Consider the following 19,566-nt stretch of genomic DNA (forward strand, 5'->3'; position numbering starts at 1 on the left):
TCATTATTTATTATGTGCACAACTGCCAAATACTGTAGTTGACTATAAGTGTACATGACCTGTATTTTCTGTATGATCCACATAAGACTTGTATGTTATCACAGTTAATCATCTTCCTTTGCACAAATGATTTCTACTAATTAGTTGTGTGACCTAGGTGTGAGTTCTACTTTCAGCAGACTGTAACCGTACTTGATAATTTGCTGTAGTGGCTGTAACACCTTATAACGTGTTTCCTCTCCTTATTCCACCTTCTTCTCTCTTTCTTGCCTTTTTTCCTCACAGCACGAGGAAGAGGATGTCTGTCATCATGCGCACTCCATCTGGGAAGATCCGCCTCTACTGCAAAGGAGCTGTGAGTGTCTGTCTCTCTCCATGGCAACGCATGACAGCCCATCACCATCATCGACACACACACACACACACACACACACACACACACACACACACACACACACACACACACACACACACTAGTGTGGAAGGCCCTCACACACTTTCACAGTACATTCAGAAGAACATAATCTTTTTGGTGCAATTTTAATGATTGCTCTATATTCTGCTATCGTTAGTAACAATTTTACACAATGAGGGTTATCATTCAATGTGTTTTTTATTTTTTATTCACTTGGTCTTATAAAGACGAGTGTACCAAGCTAATTTATAATTTTCTAAATTTTCTCTTTTAGTGCCTATGTTTTATTTTACTTGCTTATTTATTTTACTCTAATTTGGCACACTATTTATGTTGTGAGATATATATATATATATATATATATATATATATATATAAACAAGGACATTTGCTAAATGCTCAAAAATCAATTAGCAGGAAATCACTTAATTTTAATTGCTTGTTGTTAAACTCTTAAGTCATTTGATTTGTTTTTTTTTATGTTATTAAAACATTTTAATAAATGATCCATTACAGGATCCAGATACATTTAGTTCAGTACAAAAAGCTATTTGGGTGAATCTGAGTAGAAACAGAAAGGGCAACAGGGAACAGAAAGAGCTGGATTCAACCTGAGAAAACCCATTTGTGCATTAGCCCACGTCCAGGAGGTTCCTTTCTTTCCACTCCGGGTGTCAATAACCAATGAGTGTTTGTTTCCCTTCAGGACACAGTGATCTATGACCGCCTGGCAGACAGCTCTAGGTACAAAGAGATCACATTGAAGCACCTGGAACAGTTTGCTACTGAGGGTGAGTGGATGAACATCGCCCCCTGTCTGCCAAAAGTAAAACCTCTTTTAGGATGATAATATATTTACTCCCCGCATTTCTGTCTGGTCATTATCACCACTTGATCATCAGCTGCAGCAGAAGAAGTAGTTCTCTTTTCCTTTAGAGCGCGTCCTTATATGCCCTTACATTATAAACAGTGAATCCTAATACAAGTATGAAGCAGTATTAAAGTTACGCAGTGGAGCTGAAAGAAACTGCATCAGAGACTCTCCTTTTTGTTCTGTCTTCATGCTGCCCCCTTGTGAGACACCAGCAAAATGATGTCATTGGGAATATTTGATGAAGGCTAAATATAGCATTCAGGACGGATTGTGAAGATCTTCAGTCACTGTAATTTAGAGAAGCCTGAATAATGTATAACTTCTTATCTCTTTATCTCTCCGACAAAGGAATGAACTATTGATAACTACGTATGTCATCTTTCTTAAATGTTATTGGCATTGAACAGAGTAATTTAGTTATATATAAATATAAATATACATCTATATATATTTATATTTATATATAAGTAAATATAAACATTTATATATATATATATATATATATATATATATATATATATATATATATATATATATATATATAAACATATATTATATATTTATATATATAAACATATATTTATATATATATATTTATATATAAGTAAATATAAACATTTATATATATATATATATATATATATATATATAAACATATTTATATATATATATATATATATATATAAACATATATTTATATATATATATTTATATATAAGTAAATATAAACATATATATATTTATATATTTAAACATATTTATTTAAACATATATATATATAATTATATGATATAAGAGTATGCGTAGGCGGCTAATTGCCATCTTTTATCCCTGGCCAGATGTAAATAAATCACCCTAAAAATAGTATAAAATGTCATAGGATTTCAAAATGTACAGGAATATATGGAAAAGCTTAAGAAGTAAAGATAGGAGATCACCAAAGGTTACAATGCACATATCTGTCTACTAGAGAGCTCAATCTAGTCAACAAATCAAGGTTTTAAAATGGTAAGAAGTCCTGACCTCGGTGTTGTGACTGTTTTCCTCTTCCAGGGCTGCGCACTCTGTGCTTTGCGGTGGCAGACGTCAGTGAGTCGTCCTATCAGCAGTGGCTGGAGATCTACCACAGAGCCTGCACCTCCCTGCAGAACAGAGCCCTGAAACAGGAGGAGAGCTACGAGCTGATAGAGAAGGTTTGCTAAGTGAAAAGCTGATAAGCGTTTGTGTGGTATTAGTTCCTGATGGAATGCCTTCCTGTTATGTTCCCTGAACGAGCCCTGCCGTCATGCATGTGCAGTGAATGCAAGTGAGAAGGCAATCTTTCTTCATCTGGTAGCATGCTGCATTTAGATGATGTACGAGTTTTCATATAAAACACGTTTTTGACAGGAGGAATTGAGTTAAGGCAGATTTTTTTCTGCAAATGAACCGAAGGAAAATCTGCCTTAACTCAATTCCTCCTGTGTAACTAATGGGGTCGGTGAAATCACACCTGGAAAAGTGAAAAAAATAATTAAGAGAGAGAGACATTCAAGGGTTCACCAGCCGGTAGAATTGGTTTTCTGTGAGGTTGGTCTATGTGGAAGCGGTAGTCAAACATAGGAAGCCACAGTCGTTAATCAACCACTTGGCACGTTCTTCATGGCTGCTCCTGGCTGCCCAAAACAAATGGAGGCAATCAATCATGAAATAAACATAAAAGCTTTCAGAGAGGAAAATGCAATGTGCATTGCTTAATGGGCAGAGTGTGGCACTGATGCTGCCAGGGTTTGGGGTTCATGGCTCCTCAGGGCTATCCATATTTAGAAATGCACACAGTCACGCCACACGGGGGCACAATGGAGTTGTGGGGAAATTTAAGAACAGAAAAGTTCCAACACTGTGTGAAATCAGTCGTCTGAAGTTACTCCTTCATCTCACAAACAAGTGAGATTACATATTGTGTAGGAAAATGTTAATATATGATAAACTAAATTAATCAGCCTTGATAGGAAGTAGTTAGTGCAAAAAAAAGAAACTTGACTTTAATTCATTGTACTTCTTTGATACCTAATCCTGTTATTCTGAATAAGTATTGATGGTTCCCGTTAATAGTTAATCGGTGTTATGATCTTATTCGCTTCAACATAGTTTCCTGCCCTCTTATTATCACGGTATGTTCCAGCGTACATGTAAAGAAAACGGCTCCAGTCTCTGGAGGAAATGTTTCTCATGAACTGATTGGTTTAAGCTTAAATTCATTATTTCTGGACTACTTTCACTTTAGCTCCGCCAACTACCAGTAACTGGACATAATGTTCCGGGAAGACCATCAGGAGGCCAGTGTTGTATGCAACAGAGAGAAAGTGTGACAGCCTCAGTATGCAAAGTTAAAACTCCTCTTCTTAAACATGGCATCTAGGACACCGAGTCACAAATACAATCCCTTAGATGATGGATTATCCACTCGCACCAGACAGAATCTACCGGTGTTTGGCTATTCACTGGTGTTGTTCTTGAATCATACACCACAAAGAGTGCCTTTTAACAACAACCAGCGGAACAAGAGCACAATTCACATCAAACCGGCAAATGAGGACTCATCAGCTATCGTCGTGTTCTTCCCTCAGGCTCAGTTTTCCGTGCTGTGTGGTTCAACAATGATTAGAGAGGACAGAGCTACAGATGTGCAGGCAGCAGGGCTCAGGTCACAACTTAAAGAGCTTCCCCAGCCCTTCCTCTGCTGCTGGCTCCTGTCTCCCCTCTACCTCTGGGTCTTGTCAAATATTTGGCCCATATGAGCCCACAACCAGCCCCAAAGAACCACCAAGGTTTCCTGGGAAAAATACCAACAGTATTATGTGGGTGTTTTTGTGTGGGAGAGGTCTGCAGATGCACACACACACACACACACACACACACACACACACACACACACTCACACTCACACTCACACTCACACTCACACTCACACTCGCACTCACACTCACACTCACACTCGCGCACAGGCACAGTAACTGATCCAAAACCTCTTAAGCCCGTGGTGGTTTTTCCGGGTGATAAACAAGAGCAGCTGATGAAGCGAAAAACACGGCTCAGTGAGTGACACAATCCCGGCTCACAAGTTTCTCTGACACATGACTTCCTCTGTTGTCACCATGTACAGACTTTTTTTTTTCTTTTCTGCTATAGAACCTGCAGCTGCTCGGCGCCACAGCTATCGAGGACAAGCTCCAGGATAAGGTGCCTGAGACCATTGAGACTCTAATGAAGGCGGACATCAAGATCTGGATCCTGACGGGGGACAAACAGGAAACAGCCATTAACATTGGTAAGAGTCAGACGCACTTCCATAAAGTTAGGAGGCAAGAGAACCAGAGATCTGGACTTTTAGACGTTAGTGTGTGTCAAGCTCCAAAAACAATGGATCCTACATTTCCCATAATGCAACTTCATTGCATAATCGTTAGACCCCTCCCGCCTCCTACATGCCCACTTCTTTCAAACCCCACATCTCTGAGCTTCATGTGTTTAATTTAAGATCCTCTACATTAAAGACTTTCTGCACCCACATACTCCCATTAACTTGTGTGCATCATGACATGCCCGGCGTGTGCACTTGGTCTCAATGAAGAGTCTCTGGTGAACCGGATCTGTGTTGTGATAGATTTGCGCGCCAGCTTCTTACGGGTACTGCAGTCAGGCCTGTGGTCATTCTTCAAACGGCAAGACAAACTACTGACAAGCTGAATGCTTCTCTGTCACACGTATCTAGCAAAAGCATCTGTCGCAGAATGCTAGATGATGTATGAGCACAGTGCACTGACATGAAATAAATAACATGCATATGTACATAAGGAGGCAGCTCTCACGTATCTGGATCCCCCCCCCCCCCCCCCCCCCAGAGGTTCTAGCCTTGCAGATGTTATCAGAAAGGGGAATGACTAACTCTGGTTTCAGTTCAGTCTCTTCAGTTGTCGCTGGTGTTGCAGCTCTTAGATGTGGCTTAATACTACAGACGGATTTACCTTAAATACAGCCGACATTTTAACACGGAGTCCAGAAACATAGATATGAAAAGTGCCTCCGTTTGTGACTATACTTACCACTGTGGCCTCACTGAATCAGCCCTTTGTGCCCACCGTGCCCAGATGTGCGGGAGCTCCGCAGAAGCACATGCTCACTGGAAGTATTTTTACAGGACCGCCGTTTGACTAAGTTGCTCTGTAAAAATCTCAGCTCAATATTGACTTAGTTTTTTACTATTTTCCCCACTGAAAGACGATCCCCATTGCCAGGGTTAATGGTGCACCTTTTTGCCACGTTTAACTGGTGAATTTGGCCCATCACATTTAGATTATTCTACATTTCAAGGTGGCCTGAACCACCCAAAACGTCTCTTGGCACAGAATATCGGGCATAAATGCCGTTAAGTTGACTCATTTTCACAGATAAAATGATAATAAAAGCACGGCAGGTCTGTTTGTTTTGAAGCTGTCAAGAATTCAGTGAAAGGAAACTCCCGCTCTACAGCCTGTTGGGAAACGCTGCTCGCTTTACTGAAGGTATCGCAGTCGAGAAGCACATACAAATGCTTCATCCCACTGTAGCTAAACATTGCATCTTTACTTTAATTGTTGCCCCCGTTGCAACATTTGAGATTACTGTGACTCGAGTGTCCCTGTTACACATTCCTCAGGTCCTGTGGGAGCTGTGTTTAGTTCCGCCTGAGATGGAGAAAGGCCAGGAATTCAACTTTCTCTGGTGAAATAAAAAGAAAAGGGCAGTTTTGCCGCAGTCAAATGAGCTTAAGGTAAACACATTAAGCGGAAGGGCTGTGGCAGGAACTGACGAGGGGGAAGGGAGTAGAGACAGTGTTGAGATGGAGAGACATTTTCCTCACATTGGCACATTTTTTGGACGTTTGCACCTTTTACACTTAAGAAAACAATCTGCCAGACCCTGTTTGGTTTGCACTCTGGAGGTGAGACCCTCTCATTTCCTCATGCGAGGCCCCCTCTGTGAATACTGTGTGTGCATTATTGTGTTTGACTGTGTGTGTTTGTGTGTGTTGTGCACAATCTTATCTCAGTTTCAGTTACAGAAAATGCCACCCATGTATTCACAAAACATTGGCTTTGTGGTAACCGCCTTAAAGAAACTAAAATCTCTTTCCAGACAGAAGCAAAGTGTTGAAGCCCACAAATATGTGTGTGGTTATGCCACAGATGGCAGCCTTTTCATACAGCCACGGTTTGAAACTGAAGGCTTCAGTCTTGGATCGAGAAAACATTTCTGTTTTCCCCGATGGGAGGCTCCATCTACCACCTCGCTGGTGACCCTAAGCATCTGTCCCAGCCAAGAGCTGAGGGGAGCGCTCCCCAGAGAGCCATGTTGGGTAACGCAGTGTTGTAACTGCCTATTAAAACAGGAAACTGATGAACTCTAGTAAACCAAACTCATTAGTCATGTCCTGAGACACCATCTCTGAACTGTAACATTTTAATTGCTGTCCCTTAAAATGTATTGCAATATAGTGTATTGTCCCTAATTTGTTTGATTTAGTTTTCTTTTTTCTTTTATCTATTTAACCTGTCTGTGTGTGTGTGTGTGTGTGTGTGTGTGTGTGTGTGTGTGTGTGTGTGTGTGTGTGTGTCTTTCCAGTCTTTTCCAGTCTTCCACATTTGCTCACATCTCGTTTTTCTTCTTTGTTGTAGGACATTCCTGCAAACTACTGACCAAGAACATGGGCATGCTCGTGATCAATGAAGACACTCTTGATGTGAGTATTTAGCAATTTTGCTTATCCACAATCCAGAACCAGAAACCTCCCCAAAGCACATAAAGCTCACTGTTATTTCACCAAATGTTTTACTAAGACTGTCGTTTCATCTAATCGACACACAACTCTTTTTTATTGTGTCAGTCGTTCAATCCATCAATCAATGCTAAAAACAAAGTTACCTAATTGTCATTTTCCTCATGCCTGAATCTTCCAGCGTTATCAGAACAGCTGACTATCAATACAAATGCACAACCCGTTGATAATCTATCTGTTTACATTCATAAGTGTTTGCTACATTAGCAGCAAAGATGCATCAGAGGTCAAGACTCTTAATAACTCAACGTTTATGATTTATTAATGTTTTGACATTAATTAGAATCTATAACAGTATATTTGATAATAATGTATTAACAATTTAGCACCTATTATATATATATATATATATATATATATATATATATATATATATATATATTATATATATATATATATATTATTATATATATATATTATTATATATATATTATATATTATATATATATATATATATATATATATATATATATATATATATATATATATATATATATATATATATATATATATATATATATATATACACAGTACTTTTAGTGGTTTAGCGGTTCTGATCTTGAGAGAATATGACATCACGAGGACTTCCTTCGGTGTAATAATCCCCTGATCTCGTCACCCAATCCCTGTGACAGGATGAGGCCACAGGGAGCCTTCCCCACTCACCGCCGACACACATCCCAAAACGGCCTTTAACATCTATAAGACGCTCAACAGAGAAGTCTGTTGACCCCCCCCCCGGCAGGAGAGCCTTGTCTGTTGTTTCTGAGATTGAAAAGGGCAAGTCCCTGCACTCCGAGCAGGAGAAAGCTAAGCAAAGGAGCCACAGATGGGCGAACAACTCGACTGGGTTTAGTTTAGTTTAGGACAAGAAAAGGGGGAATGGTGAGAAGAAGTGGATGAGGGAGGGGAAAGCAGCAGGGGGGGGTTTAAGGGCGATGACGGACAGCCTTCACTCTGTCAGCCAGTCGTTAAGCGTGATAAATGAAGTTGAGGTAGAAATTTAGGGTCGGTGCATTCATAAAGCACGCGGTCCGGCGCTTTGAAATGTCAGCTCTTATTCTCCTGTGGTTGAACAGATGCTTACATAAGGGAGAAACCTCTCCATCAAGACTTAGGAGGCACAGTGAACAGAGGAGCAGGCAGCAGGGCTGTAATTCTGAGTGCTTTTGTGCTGTGGAAGAGGGTAATTGGAGCATGTCTTCCCTCTTTGCTGTGTTAAGAAATGCTTATCAAAGAGAGGACAATGTTTTAGTCATCTTCTGTACTAAATCTTACTAGAACTGAAATTCCCAAAGTGAAATTTAGTCTCAAAGGTAAGATTAGGTCATTTTGAACAGCTTTGTTTTCCAGTCAGCGTGCTTAATCATTCGGAGATGGTGCTTATTGAGCATTAGTATATTAATCTTTATGAAGTACGGTCACATCATTTGAATTTTTCTTTAAAAAAGTTAAAATGTCTGTGTTTTGATTATATAAAAAAAACCTGACGAAAAACAGATCAGGCTGTTGGGGAATGTTGGATTGGGAAAATATGATTTATAGCCTAAACACTCACAGGTGTTCTCTCAGTGAGCTGTAGGTCAGAGAAGGAAGGGGAAAGTACGTGTCCACACACTTCTCTCTGAGGTGGAAGGTCCTCTTTGTGGGTGGCAGCACAATAATACAGATGATGACATTACATACATACAAATGTCCAGATTCCTCATCGTGAGTGCCACGTCCTGTTGGCTGTATCTCTCAAGGGTCTTTATCAACAATAGGGCTCAGTCTTTATGGGAAGCTCTTGTGGATTTTCTTGAATGGACAGCACATACCCATTCCAAATGCAAACACTAGCTAGTCACATCGGCTAAACTGGTCATTATAGCCATAACAAAGAGGGCTTAGGAGGAGACATGTAGCATTAGTGCTAAAATTCCTCAGTGGAAATTAGGGGGGGAATGGCCGCCCTACTTGAGGAAATGGTAAACTTTGCTTATTACACTGTGAATGAATAGATTTGTGTCCCAAACAAAGTGAATTCTTTTCTCATACATCTGCTACACAGACTAAAACTAACAACAAAACAGCACCAAAACCGACTTACACACTGAAGATGTCCGCTAACATCACTCCGCTTAACTGAGATGGAGAGGGTTTCATTGTTTGCTCTCTCTCTCTCACTCTCCTCTCACCTCCTCTCCTCTCTCACTCTTTCTCATCTCTCACCTCATCACCTCTCGTCTACTCGCATCTCACTCTTATCTCTCTCTCTCTCTCTCTCTCACCTCCTCTCTCTCTCTCTCTCTCTCTCACCTCCACTCTCTCACTCTTTCTCTCTCTCTCACTCTTTCTCTCTCTCTCTCACCTCCTCTCTCTCCCTCTTTCTCTCTCTGTCTCTCTCTGTCTGTCTCACCTCCCCTCTCTCTGTCTCTGACTGTCGTGCGCTGCTAGCTCTCTCGATCGATAGAGAAGAGGGGGAGCGCACAGCACGCGGGAGAGATAGCTGCGCAAGCGAGGGCGCGAGAGAGAGCACCGAAGGAGACGAGCAAAGGGGCTAGAGAGGGAGAGAGAGGGAGGTGAGAAAAGAAAAGAGAGAGGGGAGAGAGGGAGAGAGGGGAGGGGAGAGAGAGGAGAGAGAGAGGAAGAGAGAGAGAGAGGAGAAAGAGAGAGCGAGGGGGGGGGGAGCGCGCGCGGAGCAGCGCGCGCGCTGCGAGAGAGAGAGCGAGAGAGCATGGGAGCGAGAGCGAATAAGCCGTGAGCGAGACGAGCAGAGTGGCGAGAGCGGAGAGCGCGCGAGAAAAGAAAAGATGAGAAGTAGAGGGAGAGAGAGCAGAGAGAGATAACGAGAGAGAGCAGCGAGGGCTCGCGATCTCGCTCACCTCCTCTCTTCCTCTCGGTCGCGCGCTCTCTTGAGGCTAATCTATCTGCGCCGATCACCGCCTCGCGCTCCTAGAGGGTCTCTCTGGTCGCGAGCTTTGCGCTAGAGTCGAACTCTGCTGGCGGAGGAGAGAAGACACGGACGAGAGAGTCTGACGAGTTCCCGGAAGGCCATAAAATCAGCGTGAGCAGAATTATCGGAGAGTACGTAGATCTCTGCGAAGAGGAGGTGGAGCGAGAGAGAGAGAAGAGAGAGAGAGAAGATAGAGCGAGAGAGAGAGAGAGAGAGAGAGACGAGAGAGGAGAGCGTCGAGGAAGAGAGCGACGAGAGGGCAGAGAGAGAGGAAGAGAGGGAGAGAGAGAGAGAGAAGAGAGGGCAGAGAGAGAGAGAGAGAAAGCGAGAGAGAGAGAGAGAGAAGAGAGAGGAGAGAAGAGAAAGAGAGAGAGGCGAGAGAGAGATGTAGAGGAGAGAGAAGTGAGAGAGAGGGAAGAGAGAGAGTGAAGAGAGGAGAGAGAGAGAGGGGGCGCGAGAGGCAAGAGAGAGAGATTTCTCCTCTTCCCTATCTGTCTCTCTCTCTCTATCTTCTCTCTCTCTCTCTCTCTCTCTCTCTATCTCTCTCTGTCTCTCTCTCTATCTCTCTTCTCTTCTCTCTATCTTTCTCTCTCTCTCCTCTCTGTCTCTCTCTCTCTCTGTCTTCTCTCCTCTCACCTCCTCTCTATCCTCTCTGGTCTCTCTCGTCTCTCTCTCTCTCTCTCTCTCTCTCTCTTCTCTCTCTCTCTCTCTCTCTCTCTCTCTCACCTCCTCTCTCTCTCTCTTGCTCTCACATACACACACACACATACACACACACACACACACACACACACACACACACACACACAACACAGGCCTGCTCACTGCTCTCCATCTCATGCTGCTTTACAGACCCCATCAGGGATGGTTAAGTCCTCGCAGCTGCTTTCTGCTTCCAGCCTCTTGCTCAGTTTCTCTCTTCTGTTAATCCATCATCTCTTTCTGTGCGTGTCTCTCACTCTCCTTCTCTCGCTTTGTGAAACGTAAAGCCCCTTTCTCCAAATATTTCCTTTAAGCTGGGGTTTCAGAGTTTTGTTATGCCAAGCGAATGTTGCCTGGTCCCTCTGGTACAATCTGACTGCTTTGACATATCTGACCTCAACACCAGGCCGGACCACCTCCCTCCCTCAGTACTGCTAATGGCCACCATTTTTTAATGATTACAGCTGTTTGAGCATCTGCATCACACATTAGGTTTGATACCCTGCCTGTATCATTGTCTGTATCGACCCATTCTCATAAAACATGTAATACATTTGTGTGTTATATAATATACACTTAATATCAAAACAAGACATTTAAATACATCACCTGGAACTGGGATTGACATTTTCACTATTTTCTGACATTTTCTAAACCAAACTATTAATCTAGAAATCTAGAAGTAGTCGCTAGTTGCAGCCCTAGTAGTACATCTACCAGTCCCTCTGAAAACGGTTTTATTTCCTAATGGCTTCACCATCTGTGGAGAAGATGATTGAACGATGAACACAATGATGATCTCACATTCCATCCATCCACTCCACATGCCTCTGTACCAGGACAGTAAATCCTCTTGTCAGTCTCATATTTATGGCTTTTCATCATCACTCATCATCGTAGCTGTATATACTGTATAAGCAAACATGATCCATTCTCAGAACTCGTCTATGTTATCACCTCATAGCTAAGGTCTGAGTGTAATAAGCACGGGAAACATAATAAATATATAAAATATCAAGAGCAGCTGCTCTGCAGCAGTTTGGGATTAGCAAACAGAGTGGACAGATCTGTCTCATCATTATAACTCTAATGCGAATAAGAGTCGAACACTTACAGTCTTAATATGAAAGTGTTGTCGGTGTTTCTCTGTAGATGAAATATAAATCTTATAGAAGATTACAGTATCCATCGTTCCAATCCTCCAGGCACCTCCGCCCTGGGATTATCAGTCCTCATGTGTAAATGAAAAATAAAAATGATTTGTAATGAACCATTGAAGTGGTGCTAATGAAGCTTTTTTGGTTTTTTCTATGTTCTTATACTTTTGTATAGTGATCAGTCATCTATAAACATCTCAATGTACTTCACAAATATTATTAATCTGTTATTAATAGATATGTATGTGCTATTTAATTCATTTAGCCTGGATAACAGATGGTATTATTGTAATAATTGTTGTTTTATCTGTTAAGAAATTGCCAATTTCTTCTACAATAGAATAATTAATTAGAAACAAACCGTCTGAAATAACTCTCCTGAGCTTCAAAACCAATCCACCAGGGTTAAAATAGATAACATTCTCTAATAACAGTGCATATCTCCTCTTAACACTATAGGCTTGAAATGATGACTAATTACACTCATTCATCTAATATTCTTAATGTGTTTTCCATCACACAGAGAACAAGGGAAACACTCAGCCACCACTGTGGAGTGCTGGGAGATGCCCTGTACAAGGAGAACGACTTTGCGCTCATTATTGATGGGAAGACTCTGAAATACGCCCTCACATTCGGAGTGCGACAGTACTTCCTGGACCTCGCCCTGTCCTGTAAAGCTGTCATATGCTGCAGGTAAGATTTATTCTTTAAAAAATAACATGAACCAGAGACAATATACACTACACAACATGTGTGTGTAATACTATACAGTACTGTGAACTACTCACAAGGTGAAGCAATCGTCAAGTATCCACTTTCATGCAGCATATCAAAAAAGCACATGTATAAAGAGATGGAAAACACTTTTTACGATGTCATAAAATTGCACATTTTGTCAGACCAACATCCCCAAATCCAAATATCTTACTATGATATGAAACAGCAGCAACTCCTCACAAGTGAGAAGTAATGTTCAGGCATTTCTGCTTAAAACCCCTCTGTGGTTAAACTACAAAGTGTTACGTCTTTGCCACAAAGGTCATTGAGTATTTTCTGGAAGCAGTTTAAAAAGTGTGATAGCTGTAAATTTAAATGGCAACTTTCAACATTATGCAGGTTCACTGTTGACCTACCCAGGCCACATAAATAATAGGAAGTACTTAAGCACTCAAGCAACCATGACGGGGTCTGAGGCCAGAAATTGGCACCATGTTTTCAGAACAACAGCAAACCTTGTGACTCAGTACGTTGCGTTGAAATCTTTATTTACTTTCCCCCCCCCCCCCCCCCTGAACTCTACCTGCCGCTGCCTTGCGCACACTCTGTGGGCACTAAGAGACACCATGAGATGAATGAGGCCTCTTAAACCACGGAGAACATAAACATTAACAATTTCACAGCTTAAGACAGACATGCAGTTACATCATCTCTGCAGACTGTACTGTACACTACCCTCATGTGTGGGGGGCTGCACACTGTGCAGTCAGTCAACGCTGTCCTCTTGTAAAGAATATGCAATATGATATTTTACTTAATGTTCACATATCGCCATTTATTTATAGTAAGTTTACAACAGGAGCTTCTTTAAAATGTCCAAAATGGAAACTGGAGTACATTGTCTTTGGGAGTGCAAAACAATTAAATCATGAGTGGAGGGCGAAGAAATAATAATAAGTGTGATGATAGGGAAACAACTCTCCATCCCAGTAGGAAGAATACCGGATTCTTTGGAGGTACACAAAGAAACAGTTCAATTTCTTGTCATGTTGGCTAGAAAGGCTGTAATGACGTCGTGGGTTGGGGAGGAAAACGTGTCACTTTAGAGAAGATGAGATCTCTGAACTTGTAGAGATTAAGTGCAGTTTGGCATGAAGATAATTGTCTGAGCTGAGGGAATGTTTTGTTCACGAGCAACACCGGCGTTTAATACTTTTGTGCTCTGATGGATGCTGTGTTTGGTTTCCTCCACCGATTATACAAATACTGTGTTTATGCTACCGAGCTGTTGTTTTCTTTTTGAAAATCGAAATCAATAAAATAATTTACTGTCAAAGTGAAAAAAGACCTCTACAAAGTGACCGAAGTTAATTATAAAATATAACATGCTAAATAAATGCATAAATGTTGAACCCTCTGGGGATTAAATGGCGTCCCTACGAGGCACCTGCTCTTTTGTAATTCTCACAGAAATATTATGCATGAAATGCCCCCGTGTTTATGTTCAGGGTGTTCACACAGTTTGACTGCCTGCACGCCTCAATCTACAATCCTACAAAGTTAAGGAAGAGCTTTGAGTTTTGCCAAGTGCTGACCTCAAGAATGAATATTATTGTATGCACACCCAAATGATGCTGCCCAATACTGGGAAAATAGGAAATAGAACTTCCTGGACAAAACCTACATCTACTCTCCATTATAATGTGCAGTGTTTGTCTTGCTTTGTTCTCTGCACTGCTCACTGTATGATTAATTGCTCTTTCTAGTTAACTCCAATCAGTTTTTAGTTTCATAAAATACCCATTGTGTAATATTCCCTGCGTTACTGCTCCCTTCTAGAGTATCTCCTCTTCAGAAGTCAGAGGTGGTGGAGATGGTAAAGAAACAGGTGAAGGTGATCACGCTGGCCATTGGTGACGGTGCTAACGACGTGGGAATGATCCAGACCGCTCATGTCGGCGTGGGAATCTCAGGCAACGAGGGTCTGCAAGCAGCAAACTCCTCTGACTACTCTATCGCCCAGGTGAGAGAAACACAACACGTTGATCTAAAGTACGTTGTTGTATCATCAGGAGTCGGCGAAGGAAGACATTTGAATGAAGTTGCTGTGCTTTGCGAAGCTTTGTGTAACTTTGACTACCAATGGGAAGTCATCAGGCAATCAGAGAGACTAGATACAATCTTCAAGATCTATAGAGCTAAACAATGTAAACACTTTATTTTAAGTTATTTATAAGCACTGACACCTTTCGCTAAAGTATGAACATCAAATGAAAATAAGATTAGATTTGACGCTTTTGCACTGTTAAAACAGGATTTTAACTTCACAGTATGTTTGCTTTTAAGCTGCAGGTGCATGACATCAACGTGGCAGCAGCACACTAACACCTTTGTCCATTTCTATCTTCTAAAAGTCCGATTCCACAAATTGTCCGACCTGTCATTGTGGTCTCGAGTATAAAACGCGTTAGTGATAGCTTGGCACATTGTTTCCGAGTAACAATAGGTCATATGTCTTCTAGGGCATTAGCTTATACAGGGAAATAGTAACACCTGTAAAACAAGCATCTGGTGACACCCGACCCCCAACATAACCCCACAGAAACAGATCCCGGCAAAATGCTGCTTAAATACGTGCTTTTATCTTCCTAACCAGTTTGTCTGAAACTCTGCATTGATATGTGATATACACATAAGCCAGAAGAGCAGTAGAGTTCCTGCATCATGGCTCTGTTTCCACACACGCACGCCACTCACTACATCATGTTTCTATTACGGCCACGGGGCTTGAGAGTACGGGATACCGAATGTCGACGATACCACAGTACGCTCTCTGTGCTTCTGTATGCAATTACCATTCAAGAGACTTGGGTTTGTCTTAAGTGCCCCCTTCAATCGCCATGACATGTAAAAGTGCGTGTCGGCCTCTTATAATCTATTTAGGTTGAGTCTCGCCATCAAATTAAATTACACCTCCAGACTTCCAGTGGTGTTTTCCATATAATGGCGTAACGCTACATTAACTGTAATTTGCAGACTGCAAACTGAAATCAATGTTTTGGAAGTCGTGTAACTTGTTTTTCTTTTCCTATACGTGATTTATTTTATGTTGTGTAGAGTATCAGATGAGCTCCTTGCTGCTGTAGATTGTTAAGGAGCTAGTTTCAAGGATTTAATACTTGAAAGCTCAGAGTTATCTGTTGAAGCAAGTGGAGAGTGAAGAGGCTTTGGGCCGATGCACCTCTGCTCTCCATCCGTCATCAGCTCAGCTTTGTGCTAACTGATGTTTGATCCAGCCATTCGAGGGGTCAGACTAACTGGGGGTGCCGCCACCGTGCTGTCATTTCACCAAAGAATACTGTGGCGATGCTAAAAGACTTTTGTTTTCCCAAAAATGTCAAATACATTCTACTCCTCCCTACCTCCAACTCTGGTTTCTGAAACAGAACTGTTCTTTTAGCTGGTTTGAAAGAAGATGCAGTGTAGGTTGTGTGCTTTCTTTAAATCATTTACTGGCAACTCAAATGAAACACTTGCCTCGAAGTTCTGCTCCAACGTAATCACACTTATCAGCCCGTAATTGCACTGAAATTGTAAATTCACCACAGTCCCTAAACAGCGCTATAATTATAAAGCCATTTAACAATTATCCCGAGCCCTAGGAGCCTAATACCCCCATATGAACTCCATTTTCAGCAGCTCGCAGCTTGATCTTACAATCTTTAACTTGACATTTCTGGAATGTGTTGGTGAGAGTCTTTGGCCACAAATGCCTCATCAGTCCTCTCTGCTGGGGAATGACAAAGCACTGCTGCTTTCTGCTTCAGTGTTCCAGCACTGATCTCTGATTATGAGGAACCATTAGACAGTGTACTGTACACAGAGTTTTGCTATTCATTCATCTTGTTGCTTTCCTCCATTTCCTCCCACACAGTTCAAATACTTGAAGAATCTGCTGCTCGTCCATGGAGCCTGGAATTACAACCGTGTAGCCAAGTGTATCCTGTACTGCTTCTACAAGAATATTGTCCTCTACATCATTGAGGTAAGTCTCACGCAGAAGCTCTGAATGCAAAGCATTGAGATGTTTCCACATGACATGATTAGGTGTAAAGGCAAAGATTCCTTGTTAGAGTTTCCATGTTTGTATTTCTGTTGACTGGCCCTTCACATTACCTGCCAGTTGGTTCAGCTCATGGGCGAATACTTTGAGTCTTTGACATACGAGACGGAATATACACAAACAAACAGGCGCACTCACAGACGTACACTCACAGTAACGAAGGGGAAAACTCCACCTAATTATCTGGAAGTCTGCCTTTCACAAACCCTTTGCTAGTTATTGGAATATTAATCCATCCAGCTCATCTGAATAATCGTGAAGCCGTCTCACCAGCAATGCTACTCATTTCTTTTCAGGCCTAGGATTACATTATTATTATTAGGATATATTGCGTTGACAGCAGATGCATCACAATGGATACGGTAAAAAATAAAATGTTTTTTTGTTTTTTTACAACAAAATAATATTGTGTAAATCGCAGCATCAATATGTGATAATAATATTTACGAGAAAATTCAGAATCACAAAAAATGTTACGGACTTGTCATCCGGTTTTCTTGTGTTTAACTTGAACACAATCTTTAACGTTTGATAAAAATAAACTTTTCTCATGATTTGACTATAGGATATATTTAACTATAGGACGTGGGAGAATTTTTATCAAGATAAAGTCAAGACAATAAATTTAAACATAGCATTTATGATCAGCCCTGTGATTATCAAAGTGTTACTGCACTGATGACCCAGGAATGGTACTTGGGATGGACAACAATGAGCAGATAAGGAACGTCAGTTCATAGCCACCCAGCTCCACTCTCCTTGTAGATCAATGCACGATGGTTAGGAAGGTTCACACACACGTTGCTCCCAACATCGGTCTGCTGGTGTGCGGTAGGTTTGATGGCATTTGACAGATACCAGACTCGGTACTGATTGCAGGTTCAGAGCTATAACCAAGAATGACCGGACAGGTTAAGTGCTTCCTATCAGCCGCAGCTTTAGCATTGGAAGTGCTCAGATGTTTTGATCTTCCGTCCATGCACTTGACTGACGGAAGCACCAAATTTGGCTTCAAAAAGTCCCAACCAAGTTTTTGTCCCACACTACATATCGGATAATATACTTACGTTGTAAATCTGGTATTTAATTATGTAGGAACTTTATCGGCCACCAAGTGGGGATTGTTACAGAAATACCTACTGCTTGAGGGGGCCCGGCAGCCATAGAAAGCAAATGATTCACACACTGAGATGATGACAATTCGAGAGTGCTCCCTGGCCTTGCTATGTGCTGGAAAAAAATGGTCAGGCTCATGTTTTTAAAATATCATCACCCTATAACCTGTCCTGGTTATATGAGCACTTTAAAATTGTCTTTGGTTCTTCCTCTTTCTCTAACATTTGACCTCTGATCTCATTCTAACTTATGTACCATGGAGAATCAGTAGACTACCTTTTACATTCCAGCATGTCTGGTGCTGGCTTATTTTTGACCTGAAGTAAAAACAGGGCAGTTGGTCTCTTTCCATGCTTCAACTGCAGTTATAGGAACTGCAACTGTCTGATCATGCTACCCTTTTCCAGATAAGGTAAAATACCAGCTCCAAATGCACATCCAAATTCAATTTACAGCTAATTGAATTTTCTGTCTGCAAAAACATTACATAAGACATTTCATCTGTGCCCAAATATGGAATTCATTCATTTTGGTCCCTGTGTTTAACCATGTTAAAAAGAATGTTACTGTTTAAAAGAGGTGGCACGAATTCTAATGTATACATTACATACATTCAAATCTTTACCCTTTGCTCTTCATTTCTTTGTGCGTCCAAATACTGCTCCTCTTTGAAACATATCATGTCCCGGTTCAAAGCAGGTCCTTTCCTACAATTTGAACACAACATCTATAGTTCTGTCTGCAGGGCGAGCCTCTTTCTAGCACACCTTTTGTTGCTTTCTGAAAACATAACTCCCCTTCCCCCCCTGTGCGACGCTCCTTCAGGGGATTGAAGTAGATAATAGGACATTTCTTCACTTTTATGCTGCTTCAATATTTCAAATGTCCCTGTTTTGTAAGGTCCTGACATCTAACACAGCAGCAACCCCGGGGTGTGGGTAAAAAGCTGCAGTTGTTGTACTAATAGGTTTACTTTTGTGCTTGCATGTTTTTCTCGTCGACTCCCAGGCTACCTTGCAAGGAGAGAATCAAGGATGTTGACGGGAATTTTAACTTTTTTGTCGGCAGCGCCATTGTCTGGTACAGTGTGTGTTACAATTTGAATACCAGGATCGGGAGACTCTGTGTTTAAGCCTCTTTTCGTCTCCCTCTCGTTCCACTGGGTCTTTGGTTCTTTTTAAGAGACATGGAGTAGGAGGGTGAAAGATTCCACGCCTATTGTGGAAAATGTGAATGTGAGCGCAGCTAAGTCTGAGACTCTTGGAAGACTTGTATGATCATTCAGGGCTTTCTGTGACTCTCTGAGGGTTAATTGTGAGTCAGAAAGTAAGGCTGCCCCTCCAGTGGATGATTGACTGACAGCTGGAACTGCTTCACAGGGTTTCTCTTGGATTTCCCCACGCTGTTGATTATGGTTTGCATTCATGTCCTAATCAGTTAGAAAACAGTTCAACCATGATCACGCTTGAAACATTGCTGTCTAATTTGAAAAGGCGGTTATAATTTCTCAAATGTTTTTCAAACAATGCAATGCAGTGCCTAACGAACTTCAAGCAGAATTGATAACTCCTACTTTCTTACAAATTACACCATTAACTAAAGAACAGGAGTGAAAAGAATTGAATTCAGCCACATTCAACCTAAGAGACCTTTCCAAAGGACGCCAT

General features: G+C 41.4%; 1 protein-coding gene across 6 annotated transcripts in view; it reads left to right on the top strand.

The window, feature by feature from the left end:
- The window catches only part of atp8a1 (ATPase phospholipid transporting 8A1), a 100,398-nt gene that overhangs the window by 53,600 nt on the left and 27,232 nt on the right, over nucleotides 1–19,566 (top strand). For all 6 annotated transcript variants that reach the window (XM_029441495.1, XM_029441498.1, XM_029441497.1 and 3 more), the window contains 8 exons: nucleotides 286–355; nucleotides 1,122–1,206; nucleotides 2,343–2,482; nucleotides 4,461–4,599; nucleotides 6,986–7,050; nucleotides 12,464–12,636; nucleotides 14,500–14,683; nucleotides 16,595–16,705. In XM_029441495.1, coding sequence (XP_029297355.1) covers nucleotides 286–355; nucleotides 1,122–1,206; nucleotides 2,343–2,482; nucleotides 4,461–4,599; nucleotides 6,986–7,050; nucleotides 12,464–12,636; nucleotides 14,500–14,683; nucleotides 16,595–16,705 — 967 coding nt within the window. The remainder of the gene's footprint in view (nucleotides 1–285; nucleotides 356–1,121; nucleotides 1,207–2,342; nucleotides 2,483–4,460; nucleotides 4,600–6,985; nucleotides 7,051–12,463; nucleotides 12,637–14,499; nucleotides 14,684–16,594; nucleotides 16,706–19,566) is intronic.

This window comes from Cottoperca gobio, chromosome 10 (genome assembly GCF_900634415.1).
Source record: "Cottoperca gobio chromosome 10, fCotGob3.1, whole genome shotgun sequence".
Taxonomy (NCBI): domain Eukaryota; kingdom Metazoa; phylum Chordata; class Actinopteri; order Perciformes; family Bovichtidae; genus Cottoperca; species Cottoperca gobio.